This window comes from Ammospiza caudacuta, chromosome 1 (assembly GCF_027887145.1).
Source record: "Ammospiza caudacuta isolate bAmmCau1 chromosome 1, bAmmCau1.pri, whole genome shotgun sequence".
Classification (NCBI taxonomy): Eukaryota; Metazoa; Chordata; class Aves; order Passeriformes; family Passerellidae; genus Ammospiza; species Ammospiza caudacuta.
Genome location: NC_080593.1, coordinates 137,580,633 through 137,594,592, shown reverse-complemented (window position 1 = coordinate 137,594,592; position 13,960 = coordinate 137,580,633). Strand labels below are relative to the sequence as shown.

Sequence of the window (13,960 nt, the reverse complement as noted above, 5' to 3'; positions counted from 1 at the left end):
AGACTTTTTTTTTTTGCATTTTCTTTTAGAAGAGGCTAAAATATTGCACTCAATTCAAAATTTAAACTCCTCTTTAAAAGGATACAAATAAAATTAAATCTCCTTCTTAAACTGAAGCTAAACCTGTATTTATTTCCATTAACAAGAATGACAGAAATGAAACAGAACAACCTTGCAGCTATGGTATTTTAAGAAATCACCTATAAAGAGATAGTAAAAGTAATATTATTTAACTTTGAAACTCAGTATTTCAATGGTAGTAATAACAATAAAGTGTTGGGAAAAAACAATTATTATGAACCTTGGTGTTCAAAGGTTTGTAATAAACATGGTTGGCTGAAATACCCAACCACTCATGTGAAAATGAAGTTGAAACAAGAAATACTAGAAATTTCACCACATTTTTCACATGATCCTTTCACCCCATCTACAGTCTGATAATTGTTTTACACCCCTTGGTGTCCAAATATTGTGTGCACTATGTCTCAGCCTCTGTCTTTTCTAAATATCATGAAGAACTTTTTTGCCATATGCAACATCATATTTATACTCTTTATTTATGATCAGGAAAGAATCTTTAACTTCAGACTTCTGCCACAAGGTAGAACAAAAAAGACAAAAATAACATTATGCAGAATAAGAACAGAATATACTCATTTTTGAGATGTGAACTGTTGAAACATCTAAACATGTTTCAATTAATGTAAAATAACAGGAAGGAAAAACAGTTTTGAGAAGAAGCACTTAAGGATCTGATCTATTCTAGTGATTCCAGGTGAAGAATTTACTTAATAGCCTCAGCATTAGTAAAAAAACCTGTCTCTTTATTAACTCACCTTATGTAGGGTACAGGATCATTTTGAACCATTGAGAGCAGCCACTGTAATTCTTCATAGCTCCTATCAACTGCAAAGCAAAATAAAACAAAATGCCTAGTAATATATATAAACTGGAAGGATTTTGATGAAGACAATCATGAGTTTGTGAATTAGCACATAAAGAGCATGAATCATTGCAACTAAAGAGGAATTCCACTAATTACAGAGTAAATTCAAAGTAAAAAGTGTCTTACTTTACATGGAAATATAAACATTTACAAAACTCTTACATGCTTCAGTGGTTCAATACCAATCAATTTGACTATTTGCATGAGCATTGATTGGGAAAATCAGAGTAAAGGCTGATCTAGATATTGTGTGCTTCCTAAAATGAACACATTCTAATATCCTTTCAAGAATCAGAAGCATAACATCTTCTGCAGAGAATATGCAATTCTCATACACAGGAATCTGTGAAAGATTACTATCTTTACATAGGACAGAAGGAGGACTACTACAGGGATTATATAAAACTGCAATCATGCTCCCCTCATTAGCCTTCATTAGTTTTACAAATCATTATACTTTGCAGCTAAAATGGATTTTGAAACCTATCAGCACATGCTTGTAGAAAATTGGAAACAAAGTCAGCTTGTTAGTTTGAAATGTAACTTATATTACAAAATTTCTTTGATTATCAGAGTAATATTGCAGAATAGGAAACTACACAGGAAATCATCATCACTCATTACACAAAACAAGAAAGAATTTTTATTGTGATCTTTTTGTCAGGTGCATAACTGTAAAGATTTTTATAGCAGCATTCTCTTCTCATTTCTTCAAAACAATGAAGACAGTGTATTAATCATTACTGAATAGAGAGGTCCAAAACCATTTCTATTGCTTTCCATCTTGTGGTCCTAGCAATACATTTCTTTCTTCCACTAGCTAATTGTCTTTTTAGCTCTAAATACCTAACTTCAACATTTCTTACTTATTTTGGATTGTTTTCAGCCAACAATTTTAAAATATAACTTGTTTAGTCCAATTAATTCTAATACCTATTATTTTTTTGTTATTTCACTACAGTAAGTTGCTTTTAACAGAAGAGGCATTTGTTTATAATATAAGAACCAGCATGTCATTCTATTGTAAGTTTTAAAAATGCTTTGGACAACTAGAACATAAGACCCCTTTCTGGGCTAGGAGAATCAACTACATTAAAATATTGCTTAGAGGATGGCTGGAGAGTCTTTTGCAGGCCACTTGCAAGCCAGCCCTGCTCTTCCCAGCCAAAACAACGCTGGTTACACTGGTGAGGCTCCACTAAGCCCTGTTTGGAGGCAGAATGTACCCTGTGTGTAGCTCCCACAGTGCACTGCTCAGAGCATGGCCACACAGTTCTGGATGATGCCAGAGCAAATCTGTATCCATACACACAGATCTACAATCTCAGATTTGCCTTAAAAACCAGAAACCTTTGAAAAACTATGCAGAGAACATACTTTTAAGGGATTAGTGACTTCCTGTGCTCAGCTCAATGCACAGCTGCTCTTTCTGGCTTGGGAGAGAAGGCAGCTAGAACACTGCAAACAAAAGTTGTTTTGCATGAAACAAAAACAGTACTTTATTACCACACAGCAACGAATTGCAACACTGCAAACATGAAGTCACACTCATTAGGAAAATGTAATTATTTTGACTAACAAAATGGATTTTAAAATGCTTTTTAATTAGAAAATGAAAAGTCTAGGAGATTAATCCTTTAGGCTGATTGTGCTGGATAACAAAACCAGCTAACATCACACTTTTGTGATTAAAAAAAAGTGTTTTAAACTTACTTCTGCTAGAAATTAAGTCTTCCCTGCTATTTGCCTTATAGTGTAAACTAAGCCTTCTAGGCTTCCAAAGCTTTGCTACTAATGCATTTGACCTGCTCTTCAAATTTATATAGGAACTATGAAACAATGTGGACAGCAATGACAAATTAAACCTGACCTCAGACAGAACAAATCTTATTAGCCAGAAGAACCACATACTAGACCTGGTTTGGAGACCTCACAAGATCATCTGCTCTGGCCTTCCATGGGGAAGGGAGCCTAGATGTGATTATCTAGCACTCTGTCCAACTGCATCTTGAAAATCTCCAGCATTCTCATCAATAAACCTGGTGAGGCTGCTTTCAATGCTGTTCTCCACATAATTTCTGAAGATGCTCCCTGGGCACCCATTTGTGACAGACTGCTAGCCTGAGTAAAAGCCACTGATCACCACCCTCTGAGTGTGGCCCATGATCTGAATTCTTACCCACTGCACTGACCACCCATCCTGTCTGTAGCTTGCCAGTTTGTCTAGGAGAAGGCTGTGGGAAAAACAACATGTGTAGATTTTCATACTTCTGGTAGATATAAACACATGTGATTCCTTTCTGAAACAAAAATCCCCTTGCGATTCTTTTTTTCAAATTACAAGCAGTGTTGTCTCAGTTCTCAATTGCAGCAGATATCTTTGACACTGAACATTAACATCCATCAAATTTGATAATGGTTATTTATTTAGAATAGTTTGTTATCTCTTCTAAGTATGCAACTGCCTTGTTCTATACAAGTAACTATTAATGGTAATATAGCCTCTCACAAGTTAACTTTAAAAAGTTAATAACCTCTGTCCACTTCAAGCCACTTTAGATAAACTGTCCAAGCCCTTGTATGCTGCCTCAAGCATTTTAAAAAGTTACCATTTCTCAAAAAACCCCTTGCTATTAATGGCAAAGAAAACAAGTTATTCAGTTCCATGAAGAAATTACTTCTTTTCAAGTAACTCAAAAAAAGGTAGTGTTATTCCTACTCTGAAAGTTCCACCCAGAAAACACAGACTTTCCTTTTTATGGAAATTACAAAATCTGTCAGCTTCCTTTACAAGAACTGTTAAAAGCCAGCTTTGGCACAAGCAACAGGCGTTGACAGCTGCTGGTCTGCATCCAGTGTGAACTGGAAACCAGGTAACTGGGAACAGCAAGAATCAGATCTCTTGGCAATAGAGGGCCAATCATTTTTCCTACCAAAGCCAGGTTTAGGGCTCTGCAAGACAAGCACTGCTAACTTCTCTACGGCTAAAGGAAGAAGTCAGTTAGCACACTGAGTTTCTGGATCATCCCTCCACCAAAAACCCACCAGTCTTACAGCAGGAGCAGGAGCTCCTGTGCTCACTGCTGGAAGCTTGTATTTGAAAAATGACTGATGACCAGCTAGATAGCAGGCTGTGTGGTGAATTACAGTCACTTTATAGAAGGTAGATATTTGCATCTGCTACCTCTGCATCAGAAAAAAAGCTGTTAGCAAGGTGCAAGGCAGTTAGGTACAGCAGTAGTCTAGTCTGTCGTTATCAGATCTCAGTGAGCTCAGTCAAAAACTGTTCAGTTCAACCACTGATTTCAAGTAATCTACTACTTTTCACCATCCAAGTTTTAGCTTCCTGTAGGTTTCAAGCAACTTACCCTATTGTCTTGCTTATATAACACCCCGTTTGATCAGCTGTTTTAAATATGTACTTTATTACTTTGTAGTACAAACACTTCCTTATTCGAGCCAGTTATTAACTATAAATATCTTCCATAAAAGGTCAAGAATTCAATGAGAAAACATTATTTTTATCAGTTTGTCTTTCCACAAGGGGGGATGAATTAGTGAGGAGATTCTTCTAAAGGAAAAGAGCTGATGAGTAAGCAATTAGCCCACCAGAGAGAGATATGCACAGCACTAGCACAGCACTGAATTCTAGCAGTGTATCACTCACAGGATCACCAGTGGATTAAAGATACAGAGTGTCTGGTGGATTACAGGAGGGAGCCTGCTGGGTGCACAGCCTCCCTCACAGTTATCAGCTGTTTGGAATGACAGCCTGCTTTCAGTCTGTGACTGGATGCCTGAGTTTCACCGAATGCATTCACTCAAAGATTCCAATTGCCTTAAAACCTCCCACTGCTTATCTACTTTGAGAAGTCTCTGGATAGAGAGACAGGAGTAATGTCAAAGTAATACAGCCCTTAAAAAAAAGGAGAAAACAATTATTTGTGTAACAAGCAAAGGAAATTCTCCTTTACCCTGAAAACAAAACAAACCCATGGAATCTGAAGCAGAATAATTAGAAATCTAGATCCACCAGTCTGCTACAGAGGAAGAGCTGAAGGACTTGACTACTTTGAAAGGTATAAACCTCCAAACACAAAAGTACTACAAATCTCCTGAACAAACAAAGACTAACCCAAATAAATGAACAGGACAATATAATGCTAAATTAACTTTATGTAATGCAAATCACTGAAGCTGTAATTTCTAACTACCATTAGAAATCTGTCAGGAGTGTGTATAAACTACAGATCATTTAAGAAACTGTCGTGGGATTTTTTTTTCTTGGACCTGCAATAGTCAACTAGGATTAAGGTAACATTAAAAGAATGCATCTCACAAACGTAAGCTATGCATAAGGAATGGCAAAACAGAATCAGCAAAAATATCTCTACAATAATCTAAGTTTCTAAAATTTATAACCACAAAATGCATGCAAAAAGCACAATTAAGATATCGGGAAAAAGGTAAAGCAAAATCAGTGACTTTGACTAGCAATTATGGCTGAAATCAACTAAATCAAAGTCACTGCAGTGTTAAAGACAAATTACCAAATCCCCTTACTGCCATCATTATTTCAAAACATTGGTATCTGATTCAATTTGCAAAGCACTGAGAAACAATACTCAGCACATCTTCACAACAGTTGTACCTGCTGGGACAAAACAGTAATAGAAACCTCAGTTTCTTATTAATATACCTATGGTGCATTAATGGTGGACACTATTTCAACCTAATATTAATGAGGTAAGCATTACATTTGTATGAGAATTGTTACAAAATGTCAAAGTACTTGGAAGAAAGTACCTTTTGTATAATCAACAACAGCCTCCAGCGCCGCTATCCGGACGTCGACGAAGTGCCCGTACTCTGCGTACGACTTGAAGAGAGCAGGGTCACTTGGGACGTGGCCATTCTTCTGAAGCACCCGAATGGCTTTTAAACAGCTGGAAATGGTAGCAGAATAAAATACACATCAGCTTTATGGATTATCAGCCAAGAAAATAAAATTACTTTCTTCCAAATCAAGAACTGCAAATCTTCTGAATTATGTTATCCACATTAACATGATGAACATGTTACAATGTCTTTCACAGCATTAACACACAGCTCTTATTATCTCTGAATTAGGCAGAAACACAAACAAAATTTTCCATTCTGTCAAATCCATTGATTGGTTTCAGTATAACCATGATAACTTAGAGAAAACACAGCTCAGATGATGTTGCATGCCCTACAGTTATTGTTACAAGGCAAAACTTTCACAAATACTCTTCTTAAAGAGGCATGGGATGATCAAATTATGACTGCTACAAAAGATCTACAAACACTACACTGACAAAAATTAATGCTGAAAAGTAAAGCAATCAAGACAAACTTGCATTATCAGCTTTTGAAACTTGAAAGGAATTTGACATTTAAGATTAAGACATACAAGCTAAAATCTCAAAAGCTAACTACAGAAAGGTACATAAAACCCAAGAAAAGCAATGTCATTAAACCATACCTGACTGTGATAGTATGTCTGTAACTGGGAAGAAGCTTCTCCATATTCAGAAAACGGGTAATTTCCTCAAGAATAAGTCGCACATCAGGATTTAGGTTATCCAATGTTCGAACTTCATTGTTCACACTGACTGCAGGAGTCACAGAGTTGGCTAGGGCATCAATCAACTCAGCACGGTAGTAGTTGTCTGAAAACTACATAAAACCGATATTTAACACAAGAAAATATAAAAATATATATCTTTTCAAAGCTAAGAAATGTTTCATCCCTGTTACAGAACAGATCTTAAAATCAAGACCATGGGAGAAACTGCATAAGAAAGGAAAACAGGAAAAAAAAGGTCCTGAAAATCATACTATTAATCCAGCCAGCAACTTCATGAGCTTCTGAAGCAAACTAGTAAGCTCACTGGTGCTTAGTGAAAAAAAATCTTTCTTCTTCATTCACCCTTCTTACCTGGGCTCATAGTTTCACCCTTTCCATTATGCTGTCTTTTGCATCTGTTGGTTGTGTTAATAAGCAGCAAAACATATAAAATTTAAAAAAATCAGAAAGAAGTACTAGCTTTGAGTATTAGTTACTTTAACCTAAAGAAACCCAACATCTGTCAGATCCAGCAGAGGATGTTAAACATGTGTAGAAGGGACACATGGAAAGGTGAGGCTGAGATGTCAGCACAGGTCACCCTTTTATGTGACTACTGATGCCTGCATTCATATGTCCAACTCTCTACCTCTCTCCATCCATCATCCTTATTTCAGTAACAAGCAGCACGTGTCTTGTTACAGTATGTGTTCTACACACACAAAAAAATGAAGTTTAAGACACATTAGACTGGTTCCACTTCACTTTGAATACTTATTGGGAAGATTGTGCTAGGCTCCTAGCTACAGAGATGGAATTCTGTATCATCTCAGGATATTAAAGGTCCTCTAATCATCCTTCAGAAGCGATCTGTTTGGGAAGAAACTTGGGGTGACAACATTTCCAACTCAGATGGTTCAGTTTAGTGATGGAACAACATAAACCTGTGGTTCACCTGTTATTTAAGCAGATGAAGACAATCTAGTTTTGTGAGCTAGAAATGATACTCAGAACACAGAATTCTAGAGTCCTGTATAGTGTTAAAAAAGATTATTTCCTTTCCTTGCTCTTTCAAATACTCCTCTCAAGGTAAATAAACATCAAAAAACTAGTGCTGAACTTCTCATGCTACATTTTCTCCAAACACTTGGGTCTTTGAATGAAAAAGAGTAAAGCAAGAAAAGTATGTGTGCAAAGGAAGACAAGCATTAACAACAAGCACACAGAGCTTTGAAACATCCAAGAAGTGCTGCCATAGAGATGTCAGCTACAGAACATTCTCTAACATTTACCACATCACCTTTTCATCAACTCTGAGCTAGGTATTTGCAGTAGTGGCATCAAAGATCATGCAGTGTACTAACTAAAACTTTTTTCACCAAAAGAAAATCAGTGAGAGATTAAAATAAACACTGTCTTTACCTTATTCTTCCTGTTATCGTTATACTTGATCAAATCCAAAATAAACATTAAAACCTCCTTAGGACAAAGGTTGTGAACATCTCTCAGAAGGGCCATGGCAACAGGCATAGTCTGTGTAATAAAATTAATTAATATCACTCTTTACGTTATTGAAATGATAGTTACACCCTGAAAAGAGGTACATCCTGAAAATCAGCAATTAACAAATTTACAATAGCAGGTGTATTTACATAATTTTTGACAGTAAGACCATGTACTTTATAATTTTCAGATCAAATAAAGTATGTAGTTATTGCTCAGTAATTAGTCACAAAACAGACATTTAAAAAAAATGTACATCCAAAAAACAGACTCTAAGTCAAGACATTATCAAAAAGGTATCAAATGAAAAACAAGAAGACACAGAAAATTGTGATGGAATTTGAGATAGACACTGAATTTTAGAGTTTTCATGTGAACATGATGTCTAAGCTTCCACTTTCACTGAGATATACAGACCCAACAGGGTCAGTGAAGCCTGAAGAACTATTAGCCAGACAGCTGTTATTCTGAATAGGCAGTTATTTTAGAGTGAGCTAAGCAGATCTCTAGGCTCTACTCAACACAGATATAAGAATCTTACTCTAGATTTACAAACTTGGCACACAGGATTAAAAAGGGAGAAGAAGATAAGATTTAGTGGTAAAGACTGAACAATGACAAAAAAGCAGAAAAATGCAAAAAGAAGGTCCAAGAATGACATGAAGAATGAAACAATTTTGGACAGAGTGAAAAAACCAAAATTGGAGCCCTCTATAAAATCATCGATATGAAATCTATGAAATAAGAACTCAATCACCCAGTCCAGTGAATCTTGAAAGAAAAACATTGTCATGAATCCTGTTATTCAATGAACAACCATAGGTTACAGCAAAAAAAACCTGTGCTAACACCAAAATAAACAGTGGCAATATGTGATGCTGACAGTAGAAAGAAGAGGGCAAGAAGGATTACGCAATGTGTTGAACTAAAGATGTCCACCAATTTAAGAGTTATAAGATTTTACTTGCAGTATAACTGCTATTAAAGAATAAAGGCAGTTGCTGAATTCACCTAAAAGATAAAAGTACAGTCCTTACAGTCCTATTTAAGAATGAACTCACAAATAATTGCAAGTAATTATATAATAATTTATAATTCTCCATTCTTCTGAAGAAACTGCTAATTTAACTTCAGCTAATCAGATAAAAATAGCTAATAATTTGTTAATTGATTTTAATAAGATTGAATAAACTGAAGCCATATGAGAAAGAATCAGTTACTTTGATTTTTATTAAAGAGGAAATCAGGTTTATGCTATCCACATTCCTGTAACTGTCAACTGGAGGAACATTTTTATATTTTTGACAATTCTTTTAAAACATTCATTGAGAAAAATTAATTTTACCTTTTGAAGAAAGTAGCTCTGAAAGTTCATGAAGTTGTTGGTCTTCACAATGTTTGGACAAGTCTTACAACAAAACATTCGGGTGAAGAGTGACTTCATGGCTGGTGGTCCTGTCCACGTACTTACCATGGAATTTGCAATCTGAATAAGTAGGGGGAAGGGAAATCATATTTACATGACCACTGCAAGTTTAGTTTGGCTGTAGAAAAATACACATTTCCCATAATCAAAAAGGGTAATTGCCAAGAACATTCTCTCCTTTAAATAGATACTTACTTTCAGGAGTGTATTATCTTATATTAGCTAAGTTTTCACTGTCATTCCCAATATATCTTATCTACATTAAAGGTAAGTTTTATGGAAATTGTTCCATTTGGAAGACATCTGCAACTAACTATCCTTCCATGATAAACTTCTGTTCTTAATTATTACCTCTTTTATATATTTTAGATTAATATTCTGTGTTTACTAAGCCAAGTTCTCTGACTCTACGCAAGCCAGTCATGAAAGGAGATTTTGCAATACCAGCTTCCCAAATTTACCCTGCCAGTAACCTCAGCCTAGACTTTAAACAGGCCTTAGCCACCCCAAGAATAAAAGACCACTCCTAAAGTTAAAGGCAAGGAGTCCCCTCTAACTTTACTTGTCATTTATTGAAGACTGTGCACTGAGAACAATTTATTGCTACAGTCTGCTTTGGTTTAAGACAGTTAAGGTTCCACAAAGACAGAACTGCTTTTTGTACCTTCCCAGCACCCTGGGTTTCACACATTTGCTGTAAGAAGCACCGAAAGCCTGCAGAACACCTGTGCCTGCTGATGGTTAATCTGCCTGATGTGTGAGTGCACACAAATGGGACCAATGCACCCTACGAAGATGCAGGAATTCCCATTACAGACCCACCACAAACTAAGGAAAAATCTGTTCTTACAAAGAAAAACTTGAATTTGATGATTTGTTTTAGATTAGGTAGCTTGTTTCAAAGGCTATTACATATGCAGTGAGTGAAGAAAAATCAAGAGGCTATCTGAAAATCCACAGCAATCCACTTCATCATTGCTTTTGGGGAAGTGTGGTGCTTTATAATTAAAAACCATTTTTCCACTAAGTCAGGCTTCAAGGGAAAGTCAGAGAGGGAAAATACTGCAATTGATCTTCCCCTTGCAATAGCTGAAGTGTTTGAACTAAAGATGAAGGTTTTTCTGAAGATGTAACCTTTTATGAAAGCTACAGTAACTCTTCCTGCAGAGGAAGATTAATCCCAAAGACGGCTTAGAAACCACGATAAAGAACTTAAAACTACATACACAAAATTTATGTAGCAATGTCCAATAAAACTCAATCCCCAAAAGATCAAAGTGTCCTATGTTTACGTGATATTCACCATTCCATTAATATCAGGGTGTATATTTTAAAATATTAACTTCTTATTGTAAGCATTTAATTTCACAAAGTCTGCAGATAACTATTTTCAATTAAAATCAACAGTAGTTAAACCATCATCTTTTCAGTATTTTTTTGTGTTATCATGCGTTGTCACTCATTTGATTTTCTCTTTACTGACAGAATCTGATTTTTCTACTTAGTCTACTGAGACATTACACATTCTGAACTAAATGTAACTGCAAGTTTCCCATACAGTAGTGCAAATGACCAGTGTTGCATTTCTACTTAAAAAGGCAGGAGGCACACTCCATTTCTGCACCATTCAATTCAGCACAGAGTAAAAATGTAGACAAAGATTTAACTCACATGCATATCTATGAATCTCGTCATTCATAGATGTGCATGTGAGTTAAATCTTTGTCTACATTTTTACGCTGTGCTGAATTGGGAGGGAGAAGTTTGTGATGGTAGTGTTCCTATTGCAAAGTTTATAACACGTCACCTACACTGCAGTGGACCTGAACTGGGAAATCAGCCTGTGGAACCTCAGGAATTAAGACTGTGACATGATCTTCTCCTTTCTCTGTATTTGTTATTTGTCCTGAAGGACTGGTGAATGAGACTCACAGTGTGTGTGCACACATGTTCACACATATCCTTAATTTATCAACGAGGATTTAATACGTCTCCTGGATACTTCACTGCTGAGAGATTGAAGTCCTTTTTTACAATGAGGTATACCAAAAAAGTATAGCAAATTCAGTTTGACAATTGCATTGTCACATATCATTTCTCTGTATCAACATGAGTATACTGAGAATATTTGACAACAGTAACTGCAACCCAGCTAGAAACTGTAAATCAACAAAAAAAGAACCCTCCTCCTGAATAATCATGAAGGACTTGGCTTTTTTCAATAAAGAATACAAATCCTGAATATTTACAACCTGAGAAAATGAAACTCGACGATAACAGGAAGTTACTCTTATTAATGTCCTGGTGTTGGAATCAGTAATAGAATGTACTACACTTTCCTCCCAGGTACTTCCATAAACATATCTACAACTTTGTTCTGCCATTCTCCTTCACCTTGATTTCATGTCACAGCCATACTTTTTGCTTGCCTTATTATCTTCTTTTCTGCAAGTCAACCACCTTATCCACAGACCCAAGATTCTCCATACAATTACAACTGAACAAAACTAGCAATGATTATCTGCAGCCCAACTGCCAAATAAGTTACAGTAAAGATAGAAAAAACTATAGCATTTAAAGTTGCAACCACTGCACTTTTAGTATTTACCTCTGGAATATATACAAACAAATATTAGAAGTGAATTTGTTTTAAAAAGTGCATATTTTAAGTCAAATACTGGCAGCACCAATACTAGAACATAAACTGGCAGTTCCATATCAGTGTCTCATATTAAAATAGTTTGTCAAAAACACTGGGATTTTCATTCTCAAAATATGGCTGAAGGTTTTATTTCTGTACAGGAATGAAATTATTCCCAACAGGTACACAGCAGAAAGTAAGCTATATGTCAATAATCTGAACAAATTGTCTATCAATATGTCTTCATGTGTATAAAAGTCACCAATATGCCATTTTAGAAATTCTTGTTTTTCTGTGTTTCCACCCACTTGTAAAATTAGGAGTTTACTAACTTTCATTCTTAATGCTAAATTTATGTGTAAGGAAAAAAAAGATCTTCCCTTTACAAGACAATTATTTGGCTTTTTAATATTTAATTGTATCACAACTTGATGTTTCTTTTGTGACTCTATTCAATCTGAAACGATACAGAGCAGCAACCTGAAGTTCAATTAAGAAAAGATGAATTTCAGCACTTCACAGTTCTCAACAGACTGGCCAAGGAACTTCCCACTAAAATAATAAAAAATATACTTTGGTTCTGAAAAAAATGAAACAAAAGTCTTTTATTTCAGCTACTTAATGAAATCTGGAAAAATCCCTTGTGGTTTTCATGTCTGACATCTCAATTTTGACAATTATGAAAGCCTTCTACAGCCTCCATTTACAGACTAAAATAATACAATTTTCCTTTCAAATCACTCATGTTAAAAATACTTGGCGAATACATTTAAGAAGCTAAATCTCAAGCCAGTTTAGGAACTGTGATGAGTTTTGACCCATTTTGAGCCATTTACAAAGTCTAGTGGATTTCTTCCCTCACTGCACACAAGCTCACCTTTGCAAGGCAGAAGCAGGCCAGCATTCTCACCCGGTAGAAGCACTGCTCCTGTTCCAGGATGTCAGTCAGGGCAAGCCGGGATGCTGGAGTAGGGAACTTCTCCAGTGCCAGAATGGCTTCTTCTTGTGCCACCACATCTCTCTCATATCTCAGCTGATACTGCCACATGAAATCAGACTGCTCAAACTCCACCTTCCTCAGTACTGACATATCAGGATCTATTCTTATCCAGAGCAAGGGGGAGTCAGCACTAAGACAGACATAAAAAACATTAATAGCTTACAAAATTTCAAGACTATAGAAATTCTAAAGATATTCTAACTTGTTATGAGTTATTTGGAAAGTATTTAAATTCAAAGAACCATAACAAAATACAGGTTAGAGAGAACTTTTGAAAGTCTTCTGCTCCAATCTCTTGCTTCTAGGATGGCAATTCGACAGCCTCCCAGGGCAATCTGTCCACACCTCCAATATATCAAAGTGAATACAGTGGTTTAGTATTTTTAACCTACAGATCTTTGTTTATGGTAAACTACTGTATGATCCCAGTATATCTAATTCTATGTGCTTGGATGCTACAATTTTCCTAACTGATAAGCACTTTATCACCTTCCAAAGGATAAGACTACAAAAAAAACCCAAAAAAAACCAAAATCCAAGAAAGAAAATCTAGTGGTAAATACACTTTTTTAAATCAATAGATGTGAAACTCCTTTACAACCACTCACATGCTATGATGTTGAAAGCAGACAAGGGTAACCATGAAAATTATAAAAATCAGGATAAAGTTATCCCACAGATAAAATGACTCAGTTGTATTCCATCCAAACACACATTTTACATTTTATTATTCACACAGCACAAATTATGCAATACATTCTCTTACTCATTTTTCCATACAAAATCACAAAATCAAAATACAATAAGGCATTAAGGCATTAGCAGACAGTATGGACTGATGAAAAGAGCATCAT

General features: G+C 35.7%; 1 protein-coding gene across 3 annotated transcripts in view; it reads right to left on the bottom strand.

The window, feature by feature from the left end:
• The window catches only part of TAF2 (TATA-box binding protein associated factor 2), a 59,719-nt gene that overhangs the window by 18,025 nt on the left and 27,734 nt on the right, over positions 1–13,960 (bottom strand). For all 3 annotated transcript variants that reach the window (XM_058821777.1, XM_058821853.1, XM_058821928.1), the window contains exons 16-21: positions 12,984–13,236; positions 9,385–9,525; positions 7,959–8,069; positions 6,453–6,646; positions 5,753–5,892; positions 837–906 (exon numbers count right to left, since the gene is read on the bottom strand). In XM_058821777.1, the coding sequence (XP_058677760.1) occupies positions 837–906; positions 5,753–5,892; positions 6,453–6,646; positions 7,959–8,069; positions 9,385–9,525; positions 12,984–13,236 (909 nt within the window). The remainder of the gene's footprint in view (positions 1–836; positions 907–5,752; positions 5,893–6,452; positions 6,647–7,958; positions 8,070–9,384; positions 9,526–12,983; positions 13,237–13,960) is intronic.